The following is an 11,936-nucleotide window of genomic DNA, read 5'->3' as shown; positions in this document are numbered from 1 at the left end:
GGGGGGCGGAGAATTCCCAGAAGAGGAAGGGGAGAATTAAAATGTCCTGGAGCTTCCCTGGGCACTCAGTAGTAAAGAATCCGCCTGCCAATGCAGGAGATACAGGTTCGATCCCTGATCTGTGAAGATCCCACATGCCAAGGAACAAGTAAGCCCAGGTACCACCACTACTGAGCCAGTGCTCTAGAGCCTCGAGCCTCAACTCCTGAAGCCTCTGGGCCCTAGAGCCGGTGCTCCGAAACAAGAGACGCCACCGCCACGAGAAGCCCATGCACTCAACTATAGAGTCGCCCCTGCTTGCAGCAGCTAAAGAAAAACAGTCCTCAAAGCATCAAAGACTCAGCAAAATCAAAATAATTACATTAAAAAAATTTTTTTAATAAAATAAAATGTCCTGAAGTGAGAATGAGCTTGGTCCCAGAAGAGAAAAGGAGACACCTCCATGGTCCGTTTTAGGGGCAAAACTCCACAATCAGCCTGTCCAGTAGGCAGGCCAGGCACGCGTGGGAAACCAAAAGCTTCCAGCACAGAAATACTGGCATTTACTATTCACTCCCAGGAAGCTGGAAGACTGCCCTTCCAGTGGAAAACAGCGTGGGGACAAATGAAAAGAAATGCTGTATGTTTGGAGCCAGACGCCTAGGTCTGAATCCCAACTCCACATCGTGACCAAGTCCCATGACCTGTCTGTGCCTCAGTTTCCTGACCTGTACAACGTGGGTGATCACAGTAGCTGTCTCACCAGGTTCCTGGAATGACTGAAACCACTGCTTGGAGCAGAGCCTGGCACCCCCCCATATATGTCCACCACTGAGATTCTTACCACATTGATTCTTACCATATGATTCTTTCAGGTCCAAATCTTACATCTTCACCTCCTAGTTTCATTAAATAACCATCACTTGTCTGTGATTCATTTTTTGGTGTTACTTTGTAACAACAGGAGTGCACCTAAATTTACTCATTTACACCAATTCACCAGTTAATCTACACTAGGAATGATTCTTGCTGTTGTTTAATCACTTAAGTTGTATCCGATTTTTGCAATCCCACCAATCTCCTCTGTCCATGGGACTTCCCAGACAAGTATACTGGAGTGGGTTGCCATTTCCTTCTCCAGGGGATCTTCCCGACCTAGGGAATGAAACCGTGTCTCTCTTTTTTTTTTTTAACTTATTTTTTATTGAAGGATAGTTGCTTTACAGAATTGTGCTGTTTTCTGTCAGAGCTCAACAAGAGAAACCGTGTGTTTTGCATGGGCAGCTGGATTCTTTACCACGGAGTCACCAGTGAAGCCCCTTCAGCCTGAGATAGAAAGCAGTCAGCACCAGCCCTCCATGAGGAATTCCAACACTGTTTATGAACCTGGACAGTAGTAGTTGTCTTACCATCCTCCCCTCAGTTAAGTAAAAGGTAGAAAGTAACGGAATCTTGTATTTGAAGTACAACATGTTGACTATGTTCATAGAAGCAATAGCTTCAGACCACTCTCGAACACACCTGACCTAAATGTAGTAGCAAAGATAGCCAATAACAAGTGGGTAGGGAAGGAAAAGAAAGAAATGCTATCCCAGAGAAAGAGGACTCCTAGTGACTGTTCTCTTCTCTGACACCCCTCACTAAAGTATTAAAATTTTGTTCTTGCAAGTCCTTTGCAAGTTTTGCTAAATTTATTCCTGGTTATTTTGTCTCTTTGCTTGGTTCTATAAATAGGATATTTTCTCTCATTATATTTTCAAAATGCTTGGCATGGGCATATAGGAAAACGATAGATTTTGCATAGTAATTTCCTTACCAGTCACCTTAAAGAATTCCATTATTATTTCTAATAGTTTTATGCGTGGGAGTGGGGATTGCTTATCTTAGGTCTTCCAAAAAGAGATGAAATTACTAGCAACCAGTGATAATTCTATCTTCTCCATTCTTATTCTCTTTCACCTCACTGGATTACCTATTTATTCCTGAGCAATGGTAAATAGCAATGAAGATAATGGGCATTCTGGTCTTGTTCTGGATTTAACGGGGATATTTCTAGTGTTACACCATAAAATACGATGCTGGCCTTGGGTTATGATCTGATTTTATCAGCAAATGTTCTAAAAATCAGGAATAAATGCTTAGCTTTACCAGACTTTTTAGCATCCATGAAATAAATAAGATTTTTCTCTAAGTGAAAAGTATGAAGAATAAATCACACAATTTATTAGGTTTCCCAAGATCAAACCATCCTTCCATTCCTAGAATAAATGACACTTTGTCAGGACTTTACCTTGTAATGTAATCACTTAATTGTCCATTTCTCCACTTGAGTTCTTTCAGATCACTGGCTATGACTGATTTATGTCTGACACATAGCTGACATTTAATACATGTTTAATGAATAAATAACTGAACTAACAAGTACACTCAACCTCCCCAAACTAACCACTTGTACCTCTTTCTGACTTAAAAAAGTGGGAGAGATCATATACCGTTCCCAGAGCGGATCTTTAGAGGTTTAATGTATATGTGGTGTTAAGTGGTCCCTAATTCTTTTATCAACAGAACCCTTGAATATCTCATTCTTTATGGGGAAACTCTTCCCTATGGTTGCAATGGGAATAAGCCTCCTTCCCTACTCCCATCACCACCCCAAGCCAAAGGGGTGGCTACACGCCCCCGGCCTGATGAGAGCACCACACAGGTTGTTTAGGAATGGGCACATGAGCCAATCTGGGTCAACAGCATCTCCAGCAATTTCTTACAGAAGCCCTTAAGAAAAAAAGTTTTCCAAAAGAATTGATAAACCAAACAATGCTTGCCTAGGGTTGCTGCTTACCATCCTGCTTAAAGTGCAGTGAGATGACCTGAGAATGGGGCCAGGCAGAGCAAACACAGCAAAGACCAGACAGAAACAGAGACCCGGATTCAACTTCTCCTGAAGCCACGACCCCTTAGACTTTCCAAGTAATAAACCAATAATTACCTTTCTCGATTTACAATAGCTTAAACTCAATTTCTATCACTTATAGCCAAAAAAATAAGGCCTAATGCTTTGTTTTCCTGCATATATGCTTTATACATTCTTAAATAAAGGTTTAAAGAAAAAAGTGTTTTTAAAGAAAGGCAATCCTAACTAGCGTGTGTTAAAAATCAACTGCCTGCTTTTAATTAATGGCAAGATAGGCAGAAGCGCTCCCTCAGTGAATTATAATTTCAGATTGAAATTCCCAAGACAGTTATAGAAGAGCTTGTTAAACTGCAGAAACCAATAGAATCAAGAGATTCTTTAACAGGGTGGTGGTTCCATCAGTTCCAGAGATATCATCCATTATGCAAAACCAAAACCTTTAAAACTTTCTACCATGCAACCCTAGCAATCCCTCATTCACCTGAAGTCTCACGGCTTCTCTCCTGACTCAATTTAAAAGTAAAAATGACTGGCATGATTTACAAAAATAAAAATAAATAAATCATGTCGTGATGGCTGGAGAACTCCCTAGTGAAAACTGCCAAATCTCAAGACAGGGAGTTCTGTGGGGTCTGCCCGAACCATCCTTCATTCTCAAAAGCTTTCAATTCTGCTGAAAAACTGAAGACAAGCATGGCCTTGGCATCCTAAACTCCTCTGTACCTATCCAGGCAAGTGGCATCAATTTCTATCACAGGCTATAGAAAATGTCAGCGGGCCAACCCAGAGAGCCTCACCAGCTCCCTGTCCCATCCCCGTGATGGAGAATTTTGGCTTCACTTGCCTCCTGAAATCAGGCTCTTCTCCTTCAGCTCGAGTTACAGCAGACTAAATTCTGGAATCTGGTTTTGATTATTCTCTGTAGAGCTACTTAAGAGATGCTTCAGGGTTGGAAATCCCTCATTCGGACATAATCTTGAAATAAAAGGCTATGTTCAAATGAAAAATGCATTACAGCATCTCTTTAGGGCCTTCTGTACTGATGGGAAGGATAAAAGGAAGGAATGGAAGGAAAATGAAGAAGAAAAGCAAAAAGAAGGAAAATGGGAGAGAGAAAAGAAGGGGAAAGGGAAATAAATTATGTCATAAACTGTGTAGGGCACTTTGAATGTCATTTCATTTCTTTCTCACATCATCCCTTGGAAGGAAATACTATTGAGCCCATTCTGCAAATGAAGAAATTGAGGCTTGGGGATATTAACTCATCCAAGGTCTTACAGTGAGGACGCTGTATGACAGGTTCAGAGATACAAATACATATTCTAAAGTGCATTGCTTCTAGCTGACTAGCTTCTTTCCTCTGAAGAGTCCAAGACAGAAGTTTGTTCTAGAACCAAAATATGTTAGTGACTGAATGGACCTTATGGAGATTATAAAGTCTCATCCTGTAAATGGGCTTCTCTGGTGGATCGGGGTAAAGAATCCACCTGCCAATGCAGGAAACACAGGAGAGGTGGGTTCAATCCCTGGGTCGGGAAGATCCTCTGGAGAAGGAAATGGAAACCTACTCTGGAATTCCTTCCTAGGAAATCCTATGAACAGAAGAGCCTGGTGGGCTACAATCCATGGGGGTCACAAAGAGTCGGACACAACTGAGCATGCATGCATCATGTAAATAACAGAGAAAGAAGGAAGAAAGGAGAAGGAGGAAGAAAGGAGGGGAGGAAGGAAGAAGCTATTAAGAAAACTGACATCCAATAAAATCAGTGTGTGGCAAAGAAAAACCTAGAACCCAATTTTTCTGACTCAGTTCACAGGACCAGAATCTATTTTCCTGGTGCAACTGATCTATATGGATCAAATACAGGCAGTCCTGATTAAGCAGTAAACAACTTGAGAACTTTCCCGCCCTCAAGAAAATGTTTGCTGGGAACAAAAGGGAAATTTATTTGTAATTGTCTTTTTCTGCTTCATGCTCCTGTTTATATCCAGCTTCCTTTGTTGTTGTTGCTACAATATATCTGAGAGACTTCCCTGATGCTGTTGCAAAATTGGTTAAGGGGGAAAACACCTAAATTGAAACAGTGCACTTAAGCCACAATTCTGGCAACTGCAGAGGGTACCAAATTCTGGCAACCGCAGAGGGTACTGGTAGGCCAGTTACTTTCAGAAATGAGTTTAAACCAAAGGTCACTAACCAGTAGCCAGCTGGCTGTGACCAGCCCACAGATGTGTTTTGCTTGTCCCGCAGTGCTGGCCCACATGGCACTTTTAAGAAATCTCAATCTGTTGCCAATGTTAAAAACCAGGCCACTTCACATCAAAACCCGGATTTCCAGTTTCTCTTCCCAAGTGGAAGACAGGGTTCCCCTGATGCCACATTTGCACACAGAAGAGGCGCGGCTGGAACAGAGCAGGGGCTGCCCTTTTGGACAGAGTGTCTGTGGCCCAGTTTCTCCCCACCTAGTCTATTTCACTAGAATGTATTACCCACATGAGCCCTGAAGGCATCTGATGAGTGACCCTTGGTTTAAAAGGTTAAGCAGATATAGATTGCAAAGCCCATCATTATTAGTCTTTTCCTAAAAACATCCCCAATAAAAGCCTCCAGTCAATGTTATGGCAGCTATGAAGGGATATTCATTTTTTTAGAATATATATTCACTTTTATTATTCCACTTAGTCCTCCCAACAACCCTGCAAGGAAGGAATTACTCTCAGATAAACTGAAGCTGAGTGATATTTAAGTCAGTTATCCAATTCATATCATTCAATTAGTAAGTTGCAAAGCCGAGTTTTGAACCCAGTTTTGCCCAGCTACAAACATTGTAGATTCCTTTGAAAAGTCATGAGGTTTGTTTCTACCTCAGGGCCTTTGCACTTGCTGTGCCCTCTGCATGGCAACCTCTCCACTCAGGTCTTCACATGGGAGGATCTTACTCATTCACGATACTTATACCACCTCTAGAGAGGCTTTCCCTCATCATTGATAACATGTATACACACACACATGAATTACTTTCTATGCCCCTGCTACTTAAAGAGAGGTCCAGAAACCAGCAGAATCAGTATCACGTTAGAAATTTGAAATTCACACTCTCCGGTCCCTCCCGTAGCCTATCGAATCAGAGCCTGCATGTTAACAATACCCCCAGGTGACTTGTGTGCATTTAAAGTTTAAACAACGCTGCTCTACAGGAATACTGCCCAAATGGAAATAAATATAACAGGAGTCACATACGTAATTTCAAATTTTCCAGTAACCACACTAAAAGAGTAAGCAGAAAGACCTGTTTGTTCGCTGTCTCCCCTTTCTCCCACCCCCACTAAAATGTCAGTTCCAGGAGAAGAGGTGCTTCATCTGTCTTGTTCACCATTGTATCCCCAACACCTAAAACAGTACTGGAAACAGGATAAGTATCATTCAATGTTTGCTGAATGAAAGAAGGAAGGAAGGAAAAGATTTTGCTAGCACTCTACACACCAGCCTTTGGACAAACTGCGGCTTCAAATCTCAGCTCAACCCCTGAACGGCTAAGCAACCTCGAGCAAGTTGTTTTCCCCTTTGAGGGCCAACTGTAAAGCAGAAAAGCTCCTCTTTTGCTCACAGCCTCATCATGCCACCTAGATGTGATTACACGTCTATAAAGCGTGAACTGCCATGATAACACATGTTCAATACACGCCAGAGCCTTACACGGCCCTCCTTCCTTCTCTCTCTAGACACCTCATCTGAATGATGCTGAGGATTACACTCCTCTCGGTAACACAAGCGAAACTACTGATCCTGCTTCCCCGGGCTATTTCCCTCCAGCCAACAGGACGTGTGTCGTAACTGCCGGCACTGAAAACATCTTGACCCCATGGAGGGTCACTTCCCATTGCCCTACAGCTGAGAGGCTTCCAAAGCCAAGAAGTCACGTTCCCTGGATGGTCTGTAATCCACAAGACAGACCACGGCTCACTCATCTCTGTCACTTTGAGGAGTTCTGCCATGGCAGCAGCCACTTGGCTTGCCACATGGCTCCATGCCTTAGAGGACTGTAAGGTGTCTGCCCAGACAGCGTGTATCAGCTCGTATTGAAAAGCATATTGTGGCTTTGTCCTTTTACTTTGGGGGGGTGTTATCTACCCACATTTATTAATCACTGGCCTGTGTCAATCCACCAAGTGAGGCTTGCTGTTCCGTAGCTTTAACACACATCCTAATCCATCAGCCTATCTTGCCCTGCAAATCTGATGCACACGTTCTAATCTCAAACGTGTTTTTAAATCACAGTAGATCCACAGCATAGGCGAAAGCAAAACCCGGATTTAGACATAACCGGAGTGACACAGAGGAAATAAAACCCGGACTGCTTAGTTAAATGCGAGGAAACTCTCGCCAGCTCTGCCGAGAGCAGCCCCAGTTTCTTCTTGCTCTCCCTCTCGCTGACATCACAACCACCGGAATCACTCACCAAATCAGTAGGCTACTGGGAAGCACGTTGAAAAGAAGAGAAAAACAAATAATGGGAAGAGGGGATCAAAACCTTTAATTAACCTGTGACTCTCCAACCAGGCAAACAGTAGAGTAAGATTTCAGATAAAACACATAGCATACTATAACCATTTAACAGGGAGGTACTATAAACATCTAAGTAGAGACGCTACCATTTGAAAGACTGGAACCAGGGAACCAGGAAGAAGGGTTTCTGTTACTGGTGTGAATCAATGCCACTGCTTCCCTTCTGCGACATGGTGAGGATGCCATCCCCTCTACCTACATGGGAGGGAGAGAGTGAGTGTGACTGTGTGTGTGTGTGTACTCAGCTGGGTCCAACTCTTTGCAGCCCCATGGACTGTAGCCTGCCTGGCTCCTCTGTCCACGGAATTTTGCAGGCAAGAATACTGGAGTGAGTTGTCATTTCCTCCTCCAAGAGATCTTCCCAACCCAGAGACCGAACCCGCATCTCCCACATTGCCAGGTGGATTCTTTACCACTGAGCCACCTGGGAAGCCCGTGAAGAGAGGAGGGAGCTAAAGAGATGGAGTCAACAGAAATCCCTAAAACGCCCCCAAAGCACTGCTGAATTTGTTAAGGCTGGAGAGCTATCCTAGGATCCAAAAGGTTTCTGGGAGTCGTCTCAACATCCAGATTTGGGTGGAAAATGACTCCTCGACATTAGATAGATTCCCCTGCAGTAACTCCAATCAGCATCACTAAGTGTAATAAGGACTTACCCTGGGTCTGATGCTGGGGCAGCAGATGGAAGATACAGAGATATCACATGGTCCTCTTAAGTGAGAATCGAGTGAACCTAGTTCCATTTGCATCTCTTAGTCCTATGGGATGCTAAGTCCCAAAGACCACCCGTGATGGCTGAGGGTACCACATGTTGGAATAAGATCTTCAACAGCCATGTCCTATGAGCAAGGCAATTTACACACTTCCTTTTCCCAGCTGCAGTGTAAAAGAACGTGGCATCTGTCAGCATCATCTATCTTTTCATTCAGAGAATGCTCCCGACTCTACAATGGGACCTCCTGACATGCAGTCCACATTACACCCTTCATCAACTTTATTTTAAGTCATTTGAATAAAACACCTCCTTCTCCATTTCCAGCTGCCACAGAGCAACCCAAACACATGTTGGAAAGATTTGATCTTTATGCCTCCCTCTCCTCCAAAGGGCATTTGACACTTCTCACACGATATACAGCTTTAAAATTAGAATTGGAAAAAGCCATGGTTACCCCGCTTAGAGCCACAGTTACCCCACAGCAGAAACCTGAACATTCCTACAACCAAAAATTAAACAACTGAAACCTTCCCAGACATCATACCCCATTTTTTTTTTATTTTGCTGTTGTTGCATTAATCATCCTAACACCTTTTTAATTATAATTGCAAACTGGAAGCCATGGCTTATGATGTTATAAATACTGATTTTCCAGTTAAATTAGGCATTTGCTGTTTTATGTTTTGATAGAAAGGGACTGTTTGAAGCCTCCTAAAATATTGCAATTAGTTCTCTCTGTTGAAACAGACAAGACATGAACAGACACATTTGCTGTTTCAGTTTAATGTGCTGGAATGTTTATGCCTAAGTGTACTTCTCTCAAGCTGAAAGCATAAGGCATATTTTTAAAAGGGGAAGAAATTAATCACAATACACACATTTATTATATATTTCCAAAGTTAAGTTATTTCTAAAACTTCCCCAGCCTGTAATTTAAACTTTAAAAGCACGTCTCTTCTACAAGAAGGCGACCTGTCAGGAAACAATCCTTATTTTACCTACTGGCTCTGTTAAGATGATAACATCACTTTAGCTGACAAAGCCTGTGTTTCTGGTTGACAATTGCAATTAATTACTGAGATGCAACCGAGATGCAGCCAGCCACCCAGATCTGTTTTCCAGAGTGATAAAAAAGAAAAAAAAAAAAAGGAAAGAGGGGAAGGGCAGGGGAGAACGCTGGTCGATTAATTTATTTTACCTGCACTTATCTTACTACTTCTCCCTTTCCCTCGCTGCTGGCAGAAGGTGGAAAAAGAGGGAGATGAACAAACAACTCACTAGACACAAGCTCCAATCTGTTGCAATGAGGCACGGGTTAGAAAGGCGCAGGTGCAGGGTATGAAAACTCCTAGGGAATCAACTGTCATGTAGACACAGACGCTCCTGATGCAAAATCAACCCGGGGTTCAAGCAGCCCAAGAGGGACGGAAAGTTCTGGAGGTGGGGGCATCCAAACTCGCCAGCATCATCTTTTTAACTGTTCCCGGTTCATTCTGCTCTAAACTGAAAATACTGAAGTTGGATTCCAGCCACGCAAATGCGTTTGAGGGCGATCTTGAGAGATTCCAGGAAATCCCAAAGCCCTTTAGTCAATCCAGCTTGTCCAGCTCCATTCCTCGGGGTCCCCAACACAGACGCGCACCGCCCCGCAAGAGCCTAGGTTAGGAAACACCCCGCGGACACCACGGCTGGGGATTCCCAGACTTGGAACTAGGCAGATTCCGAAAACAGCTCCCTGGACGAGGAGTCTGAGGCAGGCAGAGCAGGGGGGACCCCTCTCTCCTCGCCCTGGAATAAAGTGATCCCTGGCGAGCCTCTAGCCCTCTCCACGTTCCCCCAGAGCTGCCCCGCCAGGGTGCGCAGAGCCCTCGCGGGGCTCAGGGCTCTCGGAACGCTGCCCGGATCCCCAAGGGCAGGGGGAGCGGCTGTTTCCCGCGTGGGTCTGCCCCCACGCGCCCATCCCATCCGCCGAGCCCGGGTTCCTACCTGTACCACTCCAGCCCCTTCTCGTAGTTTCTGTCAAAGAAGTGCGGCTCTACGCCCACCGCCCGCACGTCCGGGTGCACTCGGATTGCCTCCAGCAGCGCGCGGGTCCCTCCTTTCTTGACCCCGATGATCAGCGCCTGGGGCAGCTTCTTCTCGCCGTAGTCGGGGGTGCTGACGGCGTTGCTGCTCCCGTTGGCCGCCCTCCGGCCTGCGAGCTCCTCGTCCGTGGTGCTGGACTCCGGCGCTTCCCTCTCCAGCAGCGCGCTCTGCGCCGTGCCCATCTCGCCGGGGGTCAGCGGGGTCCGGAGCCAGGCGTCCCGGGCGCCCCCGCTGCCGCTCGCCAGCCCCCAGCCGTCGGCCCCGGGGGCGGCGGGCTGCCTGGGGGTCTCGGGCGGCTCCCCACGGCTCGCGTTGTCCGGCGGCGGCGGCGCGGGCGGCTGCGAGGGGGCGCCGAGGCGCACGGGGGGAGGCGGCAGCGAGGGTGGCGGGGGCTCGGCGGCGCCCGGCGGCTCCTGCAGCGCCAAGGGGAATTGCAAGGAGCCCGAGCCGCCCAGGAGACTGTAGCACAGGTAGGTGACGGACAGTGACAACGTGCACATGAAGAGCAGCTTGCGCGCCGGCGGGCCCTTAGCCGAGACGCCGGGCGGCGGCGGCGCGGCGAGAGATGGAGGCGGAGGCGGAGGCGGAGGAGGTGCGGGCCACGGGGCCATCGCGGCTCCCGGCTCGCGGCGGCGGCGGCGGCGGCGGCGGCCCCCGGCGCTGCCCGGACATGGTTTCAGCCGCCGCCCCCGCCGCCGCCGCCGCCGCCGCCGCTGCCCAGCCGCCCCGGCTGCATGAAGCGACGCCGCTGCGCCCCCGGCCCTGGCCGCTGTCCCGCTGCGCCGGGGGGGAGCCCGGCCGCATGGCCCCCCCTCCCCGCTCTCCCCGCGGCGTCCGGGGGGCCCCCCACCACCCCCCTCAGCCTCTGGCAAGGGGACCGAGGGGGGCGCGCGGACCCGCCGGATGCACCTGCTCCGTCTGCAGCGCCCCCGCTTCCCCGGCTCCGCCGCGGCTCCCGCTCCAGCTTCTGCCGCCGCCGCCGCGCGCTGTGGCAGCCCCGAGTTCCTTCCCCGCTGCTAACTTTCTGCCGGGAGAGCGGAGAGACGCGGAGGGGGCCGGGTGCGCGCCCCGCGCCGCCGAGGGAAGGGGGAGTGCGCCTCGCGCGCGCCTGCGGAGGGGGGCGCGGGCGCGGGGGCGTGCGCTCGGGCTGGGGCACCCCGGGAAGCGGAGATCGCGCCCCCAACCCCGCGCGCCGCACGCACTCGCTGGAGGTGTTCCCCGCCCCGCCCCGCGTGCTTCCCCTCCCCTGGGAGCCCGGGACGCCCGGTCCTCCATTCCTCTCCCGGTACTTTTGAGGGACGTAGAGCCGGACGCCCGCCGCCGCTGCTACTCACCGGCGAGCTGGGGGGCCCGAGGGCAGCGACCTCTCGCTGCCCCTTTTCCACTGGGACTCCAAGTCAACTCCGCCCATCCCCCGACCCGCCCTTCTCTCACCCTGGATATCCTCCTGCCTTTGGTCCAGGAGTGGTTTCCTCTCCATAACAGCTCTCTCATTCCAACTTCCATCTTTCCTTCCTCCCTATCTTATCTTGAAGCTCCTGACGGGTGGAGCGTTGACACAAACCCCCAGCTTTCTCTACCCCCAGAGCTTTCGCCTCCGTCCCCGCCACCGGGTGACTGCGCATTCTGCTCCAAAAGATGAGGCTGTTCCCTCATCCACACCCTTAACCACAGGTACA

General features: G+C 48.3%; 1 protein-coding gene across 1 annotated transcript in view; it reads right to left on the bottom strand.

Moving 5' to 3' along the window:
• HS3ST4 (heparan sulfate-glucosamine 3-sulfotransferase 4) overlaps window positions 1-10,947 on the bottom strand; it is a 471,763-nt gene extending 460,816 nt beyond the window's left edge. Inside the window, exon 1 of the mRNA XM_043456579.1 lies at window positions 10,159-10,947. Coding sequence (XP_043312514.1) covers window positions 10,159-10,868 — 710 coding nt within the window. The 5' untranslated portion in view covers window positions 10,869-10,947. The remainder of the gene's footprint in view (window positions 1-10,158) is intronic.
• Between the last annotated feature and the right edge of the window lie 989 nt (window positions 10,948-11,936).

The sequence above is a fragment of the Cervus canadensis genome, chromosome 32 (genome assembly GCF_019320065.1).
Source record: "Cervus canadensis isolate Bull #8, Minnesota chromosome 32, ASM1932006v1, whole genome shotgun sequence".
NCBI lineage: Eukaryota > Metazoa > Chordata > Mammalia > Artiodactyla > Cervidae > Cervus > Cervus canadensis.
The sequence above is the reverse complement of the archived record's forward strand: the minus strand, read 5'-3'. Positions and strand labels throughout refer to the sequence as shown.